The 14510-nt window shown below is 46.5% G+C and overlaps 3 protein-coding genes across 4 annotated transcripts; all 3 read right to left on the bottom strand.

Moving 5' to 3' along the window:
- Nucleotides 1–5043: 5043 nt before the first annotated feature.
- LOC307238971 (HAUS augmin-like complex subunit 2) lies at nt 5044–7911 on the bottom strand. Its single transcript, XM_080012140.1, has 5 exons — nt 7057–7911; nt 6861–6930; nt 6245–6377; nt 6013–6121; nt 5044–5819 (listed from the first exon to the last, which is right to left on the bottom strand). The coding sequence occupies exons 1-5, from the start codon at nt 7276–7278 to the stop codon at nt 5706–5708; spliced, it is 648 nt and encodes a 215-aa protein (XP_079868266.1). The 5' UTR covers nt 7279–7911; the 3' UTR covers nt 5044–5705.
- Nucleotides 7912–8057: 146 nt separating this feature from the next.
- Nucleotides 8058–10916, bottom strand: LOC307238970 (HAUS augmin-like complex subunit 2). The gene is made up of 5 exons (XM_080012139.1): nt 10062–10916; nt 9866–9935; nt 9250–9382; nt 9018–9126; nt 8058–8810 (listed from the first exon to the last, which is right to left on the bottom strand). Exons 1-5 carry the CDS (start codon nt 10281–10283, stop codon nt 8697–8699), a joined length of 648 nt encoding a protein of 215 aa, XP_079868265.1. The 5' UTR covers nt 10284–10916; the 3' UTR covers nt 8058–8696.
- A 146-nt stretch (nt 10917–11062) lies between these two features.
- LOC307238972 (HAUS augmin-like complex subunit 2) lies at nt 11063–14479 on the bottom strand. 2 transcript variants are annotated; one of them, XM_080012142.1, is made up of 6 exons: nt 14433–14479; nt 13053–13148; nt 12857–12926; nt 12241–12373; nt 12009–12117; nt 11063–11813 (listed from the first exon to the last, which is right to left on the bottom strand). In XM_080012142.1, exons 2-6 carry the CDS (start codon nt 13125–13127, stop codon nt 11700–11702), a joined length of 501 nt encoding a protein of 166 aa, XP_079868268.1. In that variant the 5' UTR covers nt 13128–13148; nt 14433–14479; the 3' UTR covers nt 11063–11699. The 2 variants fall into 2 exon arrangements, with proteins under 2 accessions (XP_079868268.1, XP_079868267.1); XM_080012141.1 differs by having other exon boundaries at nt 14294–14469.
- Between the last annotated feature and the right edge of the window lie 31 nt (nt 14480–14510).

Genomic DNA, 14510 nt, shown 5'->3' with positions numbered 1-14510 from the left:
ACAGCCGCAAGCAATCAGCAATGTCCTTTAACCCCCCTGCCAATCACAGAGAAGACTGCAGACATTGGACAGTCCTGCGCTATCCCTGCCCAAATCCACCCTAACCCCACCCACACCATCACAACCCCGGCCACACACTCTGACTCCGCCCATATCCCCGCCCACACTGCCAACTACCAAAGATCTCCTGTCAGAGAGGAGGACCCTGACAGACAGACAGACAGACAGACAGGTGTGTGTGTGTGTGTGTGTGTGTGTGTGTGTGTGTGTGTGTGTGTGTTCCAAACAGAACATTCTAGATACAACAACGTTACAAATTTCTCCGAATTTTTCCTCCATCACTAGCTACTTCCTGTCTCATTGGCAATGGCACTCTCTGCACTGCAAGGCATTGTGGGATATCCTGCTCTCCCCAAAGGACCACCTGATGTTTCCTTGAAGTTTCCTGACTGTCTGTCTGTCTGTCTGTCTGACTGTCTGTCTCTTTCTCTCCATCACCATTTCTCCAGTCACTCCTCCATGTAGTTACATCCTGGTACTGTACTGTTGTTGTGGAGACCAACCTCAGTCTTTTCGACTGATCACACTATTTTTAGCATCTTCCTGGCGTCTGGGTGCAGCCAGGGGGTGCTGTGCTCCGCCACGACAACAAGTGCCTTCAGACCCGAGCAGCGATCACCGGGCCGAGAGCCGTCGGTACCAGGACCCTCCGGAAGTACCAGGACGCTCCGGAAGTACCAGGATGTTCTGGAAGAACCAGGATGCTATGGAAGTACCAGGATGTTCTCAAAGTATCAGGATGCTCTGGAAGTACCAGGATGTTCTGGAAGAACCAGGATGCTATGGAAGTACCAGGATGTTCTCAAAGTATCAGGATGCTCTGGAAGTACCAGGATGTTCTGGAGGTACCAGGATGTTCTGGAAGTACCAGGATGTTCTGGAGGTACCAGGATGTTCTGGAAGAACCAGGATGCTCTGGAAGTACCAGGATGTTCTGGAAGAACCAGGATGCTCCTAAATGACCAGGATGCTCTGGAAGTACCAGGATGTTTGGAAGTACCAGGATGTTCTGAAATGACCAGGATGCTCTGGAAGTACCAGGACGCTTTAGAAAGCCTCGCCATTGGACCGACAGAGCGGCCAGAGGAGGAGAGGAAATGAAACTTCAACTAGTCATTAGCCGTGCGAGTGGCATGTGTGTCCTGGTCACATGGTGCAGAGGATCTACTTCCTGGGTGGGTTTTTGATGTTTTTTACGCACTTCCTGCTCCTGAGAGACTGAGGAGAGAAGCATGCTGGGACATGGAATTCCATGAGGCGTGGACAGGTGGACGCCAGAAAGATTCCTTTCGTCTTATTGGACCATTTTAGCCTCCCGAGGGAGACATGGGAAACCGTCAAAACAGTTTTTAGTATTTCAAAATAAGAGTTTGGCACCGGCGTTCCTTTAACTCGCAGGATTCAGAGGAAGGAAGGTCAAGGCTGCTTTCAAAATAAAACCCTACGTTGCTCTGATGAGAACCTTATGTTTCCCATTTCACAACTTGTCTTTTTATTTCTTTGGCTTCATTTGAATGTTTTTGGTTTTCTGAATTTAAAGGAGATATTGTGTTTGCTCAGCAGACTGCGGGGAGGAGTTTACCATCAAACAAACATGAGATCCGAGCGGAATCTCATTGGAATGAAGCGCAGACACAAAAACACAATTTTCCCGCTTGTATGGAGCCGCATTTAGGACGTTTGAATTATGAATCTGCTGTTTTGCCGAGAGGCGGCTTCTCAAACACGGCAGTGTAAACTGGCTCCATTTGTAGCTTTTACTTCATGGTTTATCATTTATGGTTTTGTCTCCTCAGCAAGGCTACTTCCTGTCCCTTAGTTAGGCTACTTCCTGTTCCCTTAGCAAGGCTACTTCCTGTTCCCTTAGCGAGGCTACTTCCTGTTCCCTTAGCGAGGCTACTCCCTGTTCCCTCAGCGAGGCTACTTTCTGTTCCTTTAGCGAGGTTACTTCCTGTTCCCTTAGCGAGGCTACGTCCTGTTCCCTTAGCAAGGCTACTTCCTGTATCCTTGGTACCTAAGCATCCTGCTACCTACCAAGGAAGCATCCTGCTACCTACCAAGGAAGCATCCTGCTACCTACCAAGGAAGCATCCTGCTACCTACCTAGGATCCTTGCTGAAGAGACAGAACCTTTTATATTTAAATCATTGCCAAACTGAAACCGTTAAACATGATACAGCTCCTCTCTCTTAATGTTTATTATTATTATTATGATTATTATTATTATTATTATTATAATTGTTATTATCATTATTATCATTATTATGTTATGATTATTATTCTTGTTATTATTATAATTATGATTATTATTTGGGGATGGGTAACAATTCGTAAATACATGAAGCCACCACAAACATAACTTTCTGGAAATGTAAGAGATATTTTTCTAAATCCTGCATTAATGTACAATACTGACATTGCATTCCTGTTATAATTATTATTATTATTATTATTATTATTATCATTATTATTATTAATAATAAATGAATACACATCAATTACAGCGTTCATTTCCTTTATAGTGAATGAACGATGGCTTCATTCATTACGCCCACATCTTGGGAGGCCTCCAGGGGCCACTCAGATGGGGTGGGAGCAGCGTGAGGTCCCCAGGGGCCACTCAGGTGGGTTGGGAGTGGTCACAGACAAGCCATAGTGGTGGATAGCAAATGGCCCTGGAAGAGGTTCACTAGGTGGGCGGGGCCCTGTGCTCTGAGCTACAAACCACAGGGAATAGAGCCTCCAACCTGCGACGCCTTGCTCCTCGTCAGGGAAATGAGCAGAAAGTCGATGGTTTCACTGATTGGCTCGATGGAGGTGTGGCCCCTGCTTCTGCACCGGAACACAGTGGCTGATCACTAGTCCCACCTGGCGTTCCAGAGGGGCGGGGCTTAGTGCTGTATGGACCACCTGGTGTTCCAGAGGGGCGGGGCTTAGCACTGCATAGATCACCTGATGTTCCAGAGGGGCGGGGCTTAGCACTGCATGGACCACCTGGCATGCCAGAAGGGCGGGGCTTACCTCTGCATGGACCACCTGCTGTTCCAGAGGGGCAGGGCTTAGTGCCACATGGACCAACTGACGTTCCAGAGGGGCGTGGCTTAGCACTGCATGGACAGGCAGAGGTGTTTCCTTGACAACACGTATGCAGTTTTATAATTTTTCATCTTTGATCGATTACCGTGTTAAAAGTGTGTGGAACACGGCAACCGCAGTACACACAGACAGGCTTGAGGTCTCATTAGAACCAGGACGTTCCAGACGAGTTCCAGACGAGTTTGATCAATATTGATCTACATTTGGAGCTGGAATTAGTGAATAAAACTGTTGTAAATTTACCAAAAGTAGGAGAGCATTGGCGCGATTAGAGTCATTTGAGGAGCGGGGCGCTTTATGACATCATCATCCAAAATTATAGAAGTCCAAGCTTCGTCTCTCGGAACTCAGTCCCCTCCAGCGACCTGCGCCCTGTGACTGTACAGCGTTCGCAGACAACCCACGTAGACGGACAAGCCGAGCTGATGCTGCGTTTAAAGGAAACTCAGAAAACTGTAAGTCATGCTGCGTTTTACAAAAAAACCCAAAACTATCATCGGTCACAGAAGGCGTTTCCACAGCAGGAAGTTCTAAGAACCTTTGGAGGAACCGTCTCTTTCCTTTGTGTCCGCGCTGCACGACCCAGGAACGAGTGCAATTGTTAAAACACCGTTCTTGACACACGAGAGGAGCATTCAGTGAAGTACGTCCAATGTGATTGGTCCAACCCATGAAAAATAAGAAACTTCATTTAAAGTAAACATGTCTTTATCTATAACCAATTTATGTCCCAACATTAAATCTACGTAAAAACAACCAGCGTCACTCCGCCCGACCTCCACGTGGACACGGACTGGGAGGGACCCTCCACCACCACAGGTCTCCCCTCAGTGCGACCCCACCAGGTCGCATGGCGATGGGCGTGGCCGGGCCCAGGGCGAGAGGAGAACCCGGTGGATCACCGTAGCAGCACCTCTCAGACCTGGTGTCACCGTCCAGGTGACAGAGGCTGAGACTCATCTCAGCCTGCGAGTACAGCTCTGTTCCCACACGCATCACGGTGAGGTTCTAGAAGTGCCACGCCCTGATTTACAGCCACACGCAGACCGCTGCGCTCTCACAAGGCCTTGAAAACTGACGAGAGAATAATGTGGGAAAAAACTGCTTAAATTTGCAGAAACGACCGCACGCATCACGGTGAGTCAAGGATTACACACATTCATATTAGTCCTTCGATATTGAGTCAAATACCAAAGTAACGGTCGTTGACAATAAATGTTTCATGGTCAAAGTCTGATTTCTTGCAATTAGAACTAGATTTTATTAAATTATAGACAAGTAATTTGGTTATATAGCAGGTTGAATGCTGTAATTTGGTTATGTCATCTTTAATACTCACATTATTCCAGTCAAATAAGTGGTGGAGTCATAACAACATCATGACTTTATCTATCGAGTCATAATAAGTGCACGTGATTGGCCGAACAAATGAGCACAATGCAATGCAGCACCGGAAACCGTCACACCTCTAAAAAAAACACCTCTAAAACATTAAGAATAAAAGTCATAATAGACGTATGAATTGTGTTTATTATGGCGTGATACCTGTTTTCACTGCACTTACAACAAAATACTCGTACAACAATAAATTAGTGAAATAGTCTGAGATTTGTAATTGCTGTCGATACGGTGCGCTCTAAGGAAACTAGGAAAACTAACACCTACCAAACACGGCTAAACTGGACAGCGTGCAGTGCTGCCTGCAGCGAGATTTTAAATGGGTATTTTTATGTATTTTTGATATATTTAAACATCTGAGCTTCCGCTTTTACTCCCTGAAGACACGGCCGAGTTAACCCTTTCATTAGCCAGGCGGGTCCTCCTGCATTTCCCATCAGCCCCTGCGGCGCTAACGAAGCTACCAAGAAGAACAAAGAGACAGAGAAATAAACTGAGAAGTGGTAAGAAGAGGTCACGTCATCTAGGACAGGACTTTATTGAAAATAACTAAATGCACAAACATCCACTCCCGATGAGGTTGAAACAGCAGCTCCACAAATAATATTTTAAGATCATTTTGTAGCATCTTCGCTAAAGGACTCAAGAGATTTTACTGCAGTCAAAGTACAAATTTAGTGAAAGTACCACCAGTAAAACTACAGTATACTTTCTCCTAAATGTACTTTAAGTACTTGTCATATCCAAGTGTACCTCCTGCAGGTGTCGGCTTCATTCCGGTCAATATTGATATAAATCCTGATTATTTTAACTGAAGAAATGTGTCAAAGCGCAGTGGAGTCAACAGTACACAAGCGCCCCCTGCAGGCTGCTCAGGGTGCAACTGGTGTGGGACCAGAAACAGGAAGTGGAACATGGAGCTGAGGCCAAGTCTATCAATCAATCTACTATTGATCACTTTAGTCAATATGTCTAGAATTAAAAACGATAGATACCATGGAATACAGCCCAGACGTGTCTTTTCCACCTTGTTGTCGTCAAGGGAACGTCATCTCAGACAAACTGCTGCTAATGGAGCAGAGCGTATCCTAGCAACCACAGCATCAGCACCGACCAGAGGCTGTGTGTGTGTGCGTGTGTGTGTGTGTGTGTCACTGGCAGTTCTCTGACAGCAGACTGCTGTGCTGCTCTTTCCACTGCAGCAGAAGTTTGGAGAAGTTCTGCACCTGGGTCACCTGGTCCAGCACCTGGAGAACACTGGAGTTCTGGGGGAGGGGTCAGATTGTGAAACACACACACACACACACACACACAAAATATTTAAATTCTATATTGTGGTAAACACACAACGTGCATCTTAAAGAACTTGTGAGACACAGGAGCTAGGCTAGTTGATCCCATCTGCAGCCATGCATTGAGCTAACACCGTTAGCATGAGATGCTCGAGGAAGGTCTCACCAGGTCGGCCATGTGGGCTCCCACGGAGCAAGCTGATTGGACGCTGGTCATGTGATGCTCCAGGTTCTTTATGAAGTCCACGACCATGTGGAGGACCTCCACCGCGCACCTGGAACACACTGCTCTGTCAGACCGGTTGTACTGGGTTGTACTGGGGGGCCCAGTACAACCGGTCTGCTACTGGAAACACTGGGGGGCCTCCCAGTCCAACCAGTGTACTGGTTCCCAGTACCTGTGGAGCGGGGCCTGGATGGGCAGGCTGCTGTGGCAAAGCGGCTTCATGAGCCTCTGCCTCAGGTCGCTCTGCTCCTTCAGGACGTCCTGGAGGTGGCTGGTGAAGGCCTGGACCACCTGGAAGCGCTGGTCTGGAAACAGAACCAGAACGAGGGTCAGGACCGGGACCAACAGAACAGGGACCAGGACCAACAGAACCAGGGTCAACAGAACCAGGATTATTAATGAGAGTAAAAGAACACTGAGGAGTCAAAGTTAAATGGAATGCAGAGTAGAGTCAGAGTCCGGTATCCATGGTAACCATTAAGTTTAGGATCCTAAAGAAACCGAAAAAAAATTGGATTATTTGTAAAAAACAACAGATTTTATAAATTATATATTTAGAGTAAATGGATGAGATCAGAGAAAAAAAAGTCTCAACAATAACAATTAATGTGCATTTATTATAATCTCACGGAGGACAGAAATGAAGGTAAATAGAATAGTTTGAATTGAAAAGATCCAGAAGCCTGGATGATTGAGTGGGTTCTAATTCTGGTTCTAGTTCTGGTTCTGTTTCTGGTTCTGGTTCAGTGAGTCATTGACGATGGGAGCAGTGTGCAGAGCAGACTGACTGAGGTAGAAGGAGTGAGTGACGTCTGCAGCGTTCTTCTCCAGCTGCAGGAGCTCCGTGTCCAGCTGCACCTGCACCACGACAACACAGGGTTAACTGCCGAACCCGCCTGGAATACAGCACTGCACCCAACCAGAGGCCGGGGCCAGAAGCCGGGGCCAGAGGCCGGGGCCAGAGGCGTCTCCTCGCTCCCCCACCTGCAGCAGCTTCTTCCTGGTTCTGCTGCGCTGCTCCGCCTCCAGGAGCCGGCAGCCTGCGAGTACAGCTCTGTTCCCACACGCATCACGTGAGGTTCTAGAAGTGCCACGCCCTGATTTACAGCCACACGCAGACTGCTGCGCTCTCACAAGGCCTTGAAAACTGACGAGAGAATAATGTGGGAAAAAACTGCTTAAATTTGCAGAAACGACCGCACGCATCACGGTGAGTCAAGGATTACACACATTCATATTAGTCCTTCGATATTGAGTCAAATACCAAAGTAACGGTCGTTGACAATAAATGTTTCATGGTCAAAGTCTGATTTCTTGCAATTAGAACTAGATTTTATTAAATTATAGACAAGTAATTTGGTTATATAGCAGGTTGAATGCTGTAATTTGGTTATGTCATCTTTAATACTCACATTATTCCAGTCAAATAAGTGGTGGAGTCATAACAACATCATGACTTTATCTATCGAGTCATAATAAGTGCACGTGATTGGCCGAACAAATGAGCACAATGCAATGCAGCACCGGAAACCGTCACACCTCTAAAAAAAACACCTCTAAAACATTAAGAATAAAAGTCATAATAGACGTATGAATTGTGTTTATTATGGCGTGATACCTGTTTTCACTGCACTTACAACAAAATACTCGTACAACAATAAATTAGTGAAATAGTCTGAGATTTGTAATTGCTGTCGATACGGTGCGCTCTAAGGAAACTAGGAAAACTAACACCTACCAAACACGGCTAAACTGGACAGCGTGCAGTGCTGCCTGCAGCGAGATTTTAAATGGGTATTTTTATGTATTTTTGATATATTTAAACATCTGAGCTTCCGCTTTTACTCCCTGAAGACACGGCCGAGTTAACCCTTTCATTAGCCAGGCGGGTCCTCCTGCATTTCCCATCAGCCCCTGCGGCGCTAACGAAGCTACCAAGAAGAACAAAGAGACAGAGAAATAAACTGAGAAGTGGTAAGAAGAGGTCACGTCATCTAGGACAGGACTTTATTGAAAATAACTAAATGCACAAACATCCACTCCCGATGAGGTTGAAACAGCAGCTCCACAAATAATATTTTAAGATCATTTTGTAGCATCTTCGCTAAAGGACTCAAGAGATTTTACTGCAGTCAAAGTACAAATTTAGTGAAAGTACCACCAGTAAAACTACAGTATACTTTCTCCTAAATGTACTTTAAGTACTTGTCATATCCAAGTGTACCTCCTGCAGGTGTCGGCTTCATTCCGGTCAATATTGATATAAATCCTGATTATTTTAACTGAAGAAATGTGTCAAAGCGCAGTGGAGTAAACAGTACACAAGCGCCCCCTGCAGGCTGCTCAGGGTGCAACTGGTGTGGGACCAGAAACAGGAAGTGGAACATGGAGCTGAGGCCAAGTCTATCAATCAATCTACTATTGATCACTTTAGTCAATATGTCTAGAATTAAAAACGATAGATACCATGGAATACAGCCCAGACGTGTCTTTTCCACCTTGTTGTCGTCAAGGGAACGTCATCTCAGACAAACTGCTGCTAATGGAGCAGAGCGTATCCTAGCAACCACAGCATCAGCACCGACCAGAGGCTGTGTGTGTGTGCGTGTGTGTGTGTGTGTGTGTCACTGGCAGTTCTCTGACAGCAGACTGCTGTGCTGCTCTTTCCACTGCAGCAGAAGTTTGGAGAAGTTCTGCACCTGGGTCACCTGGTCCAGCACCTGGAGAACACTGGAGTTCTGGGGGAGGGGTCAGATTGTGAAACACACACACACACACACACACACACACACACACACACAAAATATTTAAATTCTATATTGTGGTAAACACACAACGTGCATCTTAAAGAACTTGTGAGACACAGGAGCTAGGCTAGTTGATCCCATCTGCAGCCATGCATTGAGCTAACACCGTTAGCATGAGATGCTCGAGGAAGGTCTCACCAGGTCGGCCATGTGGGCTCCCACGGAGCAAGCTGATTGGACGCTGGTCATGTGATGCTCCAGGTTCTTTATGAAGTCCACGACCATGTGGAGGACCTCCACCGCGCACCTGGAACACACTGCTCTGTCAGACCGGTTGTACTGGGTTGTACTGGGGGGCCCAGTACAACCGGTCTGCTACTGGAAACACTGGGGGGCCTCCCAGTCCAACCAGTGTACTGGTTCCCAGTACCTGTGGAGCGGGGCCTGGATGGGCAGGCTGCTGTGGCAAAGCGGCTTCATGAGCCTCTGCCTCAGGTCGCTCTGCTCCTTCAGGACGTCCTGGAGGTGGCTGGTGAAGGCCTGGACCACCTGGAAGCGCTGGTCTGGAAACAGAACCAGAACGAGGGTCAGGACCGGGACCAACAGAACAGGGACCAGGACCAACAGAACCAGGGTCAACAGAACCAGGATTATTAATGAGAGTAAAAGAACACTGAGGAGTCAAAGTTAAATGGAATGCAGAGTAGAGTCAGAGTCCGGTATCCATGGTAACCATTAAGTTTAGGATCCTAAAGAAACCGAAAAAAAATTGGATTATTTGTAAAAAACAACAGATTTTATAAATTATATATTTAGAGTAAATGGATGAGATCAGAGAAAAAAAAGTCTCAACAATAACAATTAATGTGCATTTATTATAATCTCACGGAGGACAGAAATGAAGGTAAATAGAATAGTTTGAATTGAAAAGATCCAGAAGCCTGGATGATTGAGTGGGTTCTAATTCTGGTTCTAGTTCTGGTTCTGTTTCTGGTTCTGGTTCAGTGAGTCATTGACGATGGGAGCAGTGTGCAGAGCAGACTGACTGAGGTAGAAGGAGTGAGTGACGTCTGCAGCGTTCTTCTCCAGCTGCAGGAGCTCCGTGTCCAGCTGCACCTGCACCACGACAACACAGGGTTAACTGCCGAACCCGCCTGGAATACAGCACTGCACCCAACCAGAGGCCGGGGCCAGAAGCCGGGGCCAGAGGCCGGGGCCAGAGGCGTCTCCTCGCTCCCCCACCTGCAGCAGCTTCTTCCTGGTTCTGCTGCGCTGCTCCGCCTCCAGGAGCCGGCAGCCTGCGAGTACAGCTCTGTTCCCACACGCATCACGTGAGGTTCTAGAAGTGCCACGCCCTGATTTACAGCCACACGCAGACTGCTGCGCTCTCACAAGGCCTTGAAAACTGACGAGAGAATAATGTGGGAAAAAACTGCTTAAATTTGCAGAAACGACCGCACGCATCACGGTGAGTCAAGGATTACACACATTCATATTAGTCCTTCGATATTGAGTCAAATACCAAAGTAACGGTCGTTGACAATAAATGTTTCATGGTCAAAGTCTGATTTCTTGCAATTAGAACTAGATTTTATTAAATTATAGACAAGTAATTTGGTTATATAGCAGGTTGAATGCTGTAATTTGGTTATGTCATCTTTAATACTCACATTATTCCAGTCAAATAAGTGGTGGAGTCATAACAACATCATGACTTTATCTATCGAGTCATAATAAGTGCACGTGATTGGCCGAACAAATGAGCACAATGCAATGCAGCACCGGAAACCGTCACACCTCTAAAAAAAACACCTCTAAAACATTAAGAATAAAAGTCATAATAGACGTATGAATTGTGTTTATTATGGCGTGATACCTGTTTTCACTGCACTTACAACAAAATACTCGTACAACAATAAATTAGTGAAATAGTCTGAGATTTGTAATTGCTGTCGATACGGTGCGCTCTAAGGAAACTAGGAAAACTAACACCTACCAAACACGGCTAAACTGGACAGCGTGCAGTGCTGCCTGCAGCGAGATTTTAAATGGGTATTTTTATGTATTTTTGATATATTTAAACATCTGAGCTTCCGCTTTTACTCCCTGAAGACACGGCCGAGTTAACCCTTTCATTAGCCAGGCGGGTCCTCCTGCATTTCCCATCAGCCCCTGCGGCGCTAACGAAGCTACCAAGAAGAACAAAGAGACAGAGAAATAAACTGAGAAGTGGTAAGAAGAGGTCACGTCATCTAGGACAGGACTTTATTGAAAATAACTAAATGCACAAACATCCACTCCCGATGAGGTTGAAACAGCAGCTCCACAAATAATATTTTAAGATCATTTTGTAGCATCTTCGCTAAAGGACTCAAGAGATTTTACTGCAGTCAAAGTACAAATTTAGTGAAAGTACCACCAGTAAAACTACAGTATACTTTCTCCTAAATGTACTTTAAGTACTTGTCATATCCAAGTGTACCTCCTGCAGGTGTCGGCTTCATTCCGGTCAATATTGATATAAATCCTGATTATTTTAACTGAAGAAATGTGTCAAAGCGCAGTGGAGTAAACAGTACACAAGCGCCCCCTGCAGGCTGCTCAGGGTGCAACTGGTGTGGGACCAGAAACAGGAAGTGGAACATGGAGCTGAGGCCAAGTCTATCAATCAATCTACTATTGATCACTTTAGTCAATATGTCTAGAATTAAAAACGATAGATACCATGGAATACAGCCCAGACGTGTCTTTTCCACCTTGTTGTCGTCAAGGGAACGTCATCTCAGACAAACTGCTGCTAATGGAGCAGAGCGTATCCTAGCAACCACAGCATCAGCACCGACCAGAGGCTGTGTGTGTGTGTGTGCGTGTGTGTGTGTGTCACTGGCAGTTCTCTGACAGCAGACTGCTGTGCTGCTCTTTCCACTGCAGCAGAAGTTTGGAGAAGTTCTGCACCTGGGTCACCTGGTCCAGCACCTGGAAAACACTGGAGTTCTGGGGGAGGGGTCAGATTGTGAAACACACACACACACACACACACACACAAAATATTTAAATTCTATATTGTGGTAAACACACAACGTGCATCTTAAAGAACTTGTGAGACACAGGAGCTAGGCTAGTTGATCCCATCTGCAGCCATGCATTGAGCTAACACCGTTAGCATGAGATGCTCGAGGAAGGTCTCACCAGGTCGGCCATGTTGGCTCCCACGGAGCAAGCTGATTGGACGCTGGTCATGTGATGCTCCAGGTTCTTTATGAAGTCCACGACCATGTGGAGGACCTCCACCGCGCACCTGGAACACACTGCTCTGTCAGACCGGTTGTACTGGGTTGTACTGGGGGGCCCAGTACAACCGGTCTGCTACTGGAAACACTGGGGGGCCTCCCAGTCCAACCAGTGTACTGGTTCCCAGTACCTGTGGAGCGGGGCCTGGATGGGCAGGCTGCTGTGGCAAAGCGGCTTCATGAGCCTCTGCCTCAGGTCGCTCTGCTCCTTCAGGACGTCCTGGAGGTGGCTGGTGAAGGCCTGGACCACCTGGAAGCGCTGGTCTGGAAACAGAACCAGAACGAGGGTCAGGACCGGGACCAACAGAACAGGGACCAGGACCAACAGAACCAGGGTCAACAGAACCAGGATTATTAATGAGAGTAAAAGAACACTGAGGAGTCAAAGTTAAATGGAATGCAGAGTAGAGTCAGAGTCCGGTATCCATGGTAACCATTAAGTTTAGGATCCTAAAGAAACCGAAAAAAAATTGGATTATTTGTAAAAAACAACAGATTTTATAAATTATATATTTAGAGTAAATGGATGAGATCAGAGAAAAAAAAGTCTCAACAATAACAATTAATGTGCATTTATTATAATCTCACGGAGGACAGAAATGAAGGTAAATAGAATAGTTTGAATTGAAAAGATCCAGAAGCCTGGATGATTGAGTGGGTTCTAATTCTGGTTCTAGTTCTGGTTCTGTTTCTGGTTCTGGTTCAGTGAGTCATTGACGATGGGAGCAGTGTGCAGAGCAGACTGACTGAGGTAGAAGGAGTGAGTGACGTCTGCAGCGTTCTTCTCCAGCTGCAGGAGCTCCGTGTCCAGCTGCACCTGCACCACGACAACACAGGGTTAACTGCCGAACCCGCCTGGAATACAGCACTGCACCCAACCAGAGGCCGGGGCCAGAAGCCGGGGCCAGAGGCCGGGGCCAGAGGCGTCTCCTCGCTCCCCCACCTGCAGCAGCTTCTTCCTGGTTCTGCTGCGCTGCTCCGCCTCCAGGAGCCGGGACGAGAAGACGGGAGCGTCCATGGAGAGTCCCTGCACGTCCTCCTGAAGAACAGACACCATGAGGGTCCACCCCAAGTGCCTAGTTAACCCGCTAGTTTAACCTGCTACTTGAACCAGTTAACCTGCTGGTTTAACCAGTCCTCCTGCTACCTGAACCTAGTAGTAGTTGTCCAGTGTAACCCGCTATGTGAACCAGTTAACCTGCTAGTTTAACCAGGTAATCTGTCAGTTTAACCAGGTAATCTGCTAGTTGATCCATATGTTGACGGGACGTGCCAATGAAGACGGACAACACCACAAACTATTATAGATTTGGACCTTCTAGTCCTTGTTATTTTGTTTGTCATTCTCTTTACAGCCTGCTTATGGGATGGTAGCTCAGGAGGTAGAGCTGGTCGTCTAGTCATCTAAAGGTTGCTGGTTGGATCCCAGGCTCCTCCTGCTAGCATGCTGTAGTGTCCTTGAGCAAGACACTTAACCCCTAATTGCTCCTGATGGCTGCGTCCGTCGCTGTTTGAACAATTGTCAGGTCGCTTTGGATAAAAGCGTCTGATCAATGTAATGTAATGTAATGCAATGTAATGTAATGTAATGCTTATCACTTGGACGTTGAAACCCTCCAGCACACGTCTAACGGGAACTCTGATGGCTGGTTTAACTAGTTTAACCTGGTAGTTTAACTAGTTACATTTACATTTATCAGACGCTTTTATCCAAAGCGACTTACAAGGGAGAATAACATTCAAGCTACATTGCGACAGAGATTAGTGTAACTAGTTAAACCTAGTTGTTTAATCTGGTAGTTCAACTAGTTTGACCTGGTAGTTTAACCTGGTAGTTTAACTAGTTACATTTACATTTATCAGACGCTTTTATCCAAAGCGACTTACAAGGGAGAATAACATTCAAGCTACATTGCGGCAGAGATTAGTGTAACTAGTTAAACCTAGTTGTTTAATCTGGTAGTTCAACTAGTTTGACCTGGTAGTTTAACCTGGTAGTTTAACTAGTTACATTTACATTTATCAGACGCTTTTATCCAAAGCGACTTACAAGGGAGAATAACATTCAAGCTACATTGCGACAGAGATTAGTGTAACTAGTTAAACCTAGTTGTTTAATCTGGTAGTTCAACTAGTTTGACCTGGTAGTTTAACCTGGTAGCTCAACTACTTTGCCCCTCTCACCTGCCGCAGGGACCCTCTTCCCACCGCCCTGCTCAGCAGACAGAACAGCGGGGACACGGAGCTGACGCTGAGCTGCCACGGATCCATCGAGGAGGCTGAGAAACAACTTTAAAGCCCAAACAACGACCAACCACTTCACCTGCAGCCACGTCACGTCACGTCACGTCTCCCTCTGCTCCCGCGTCTTGTTTTGTTTCCGCTGTGGAAGCTCCGCCCA

Source organism: Zeus faber (assembly GCF_960531495.2).
Source record: "Zeus faber genome assembly, chromosome: 13".
Taxonomy (NCBI): domain Eukaryota; kingdom Metazoa; phylum Chordata; class Actinopteri; order Zeiformes; family Zeidae; genus Zeus; species Zeus faber.
Note: the sequence above shows the minus strand (reverse complement) of the source record. Positions and strands in the feature narration are given on the sequence as shown.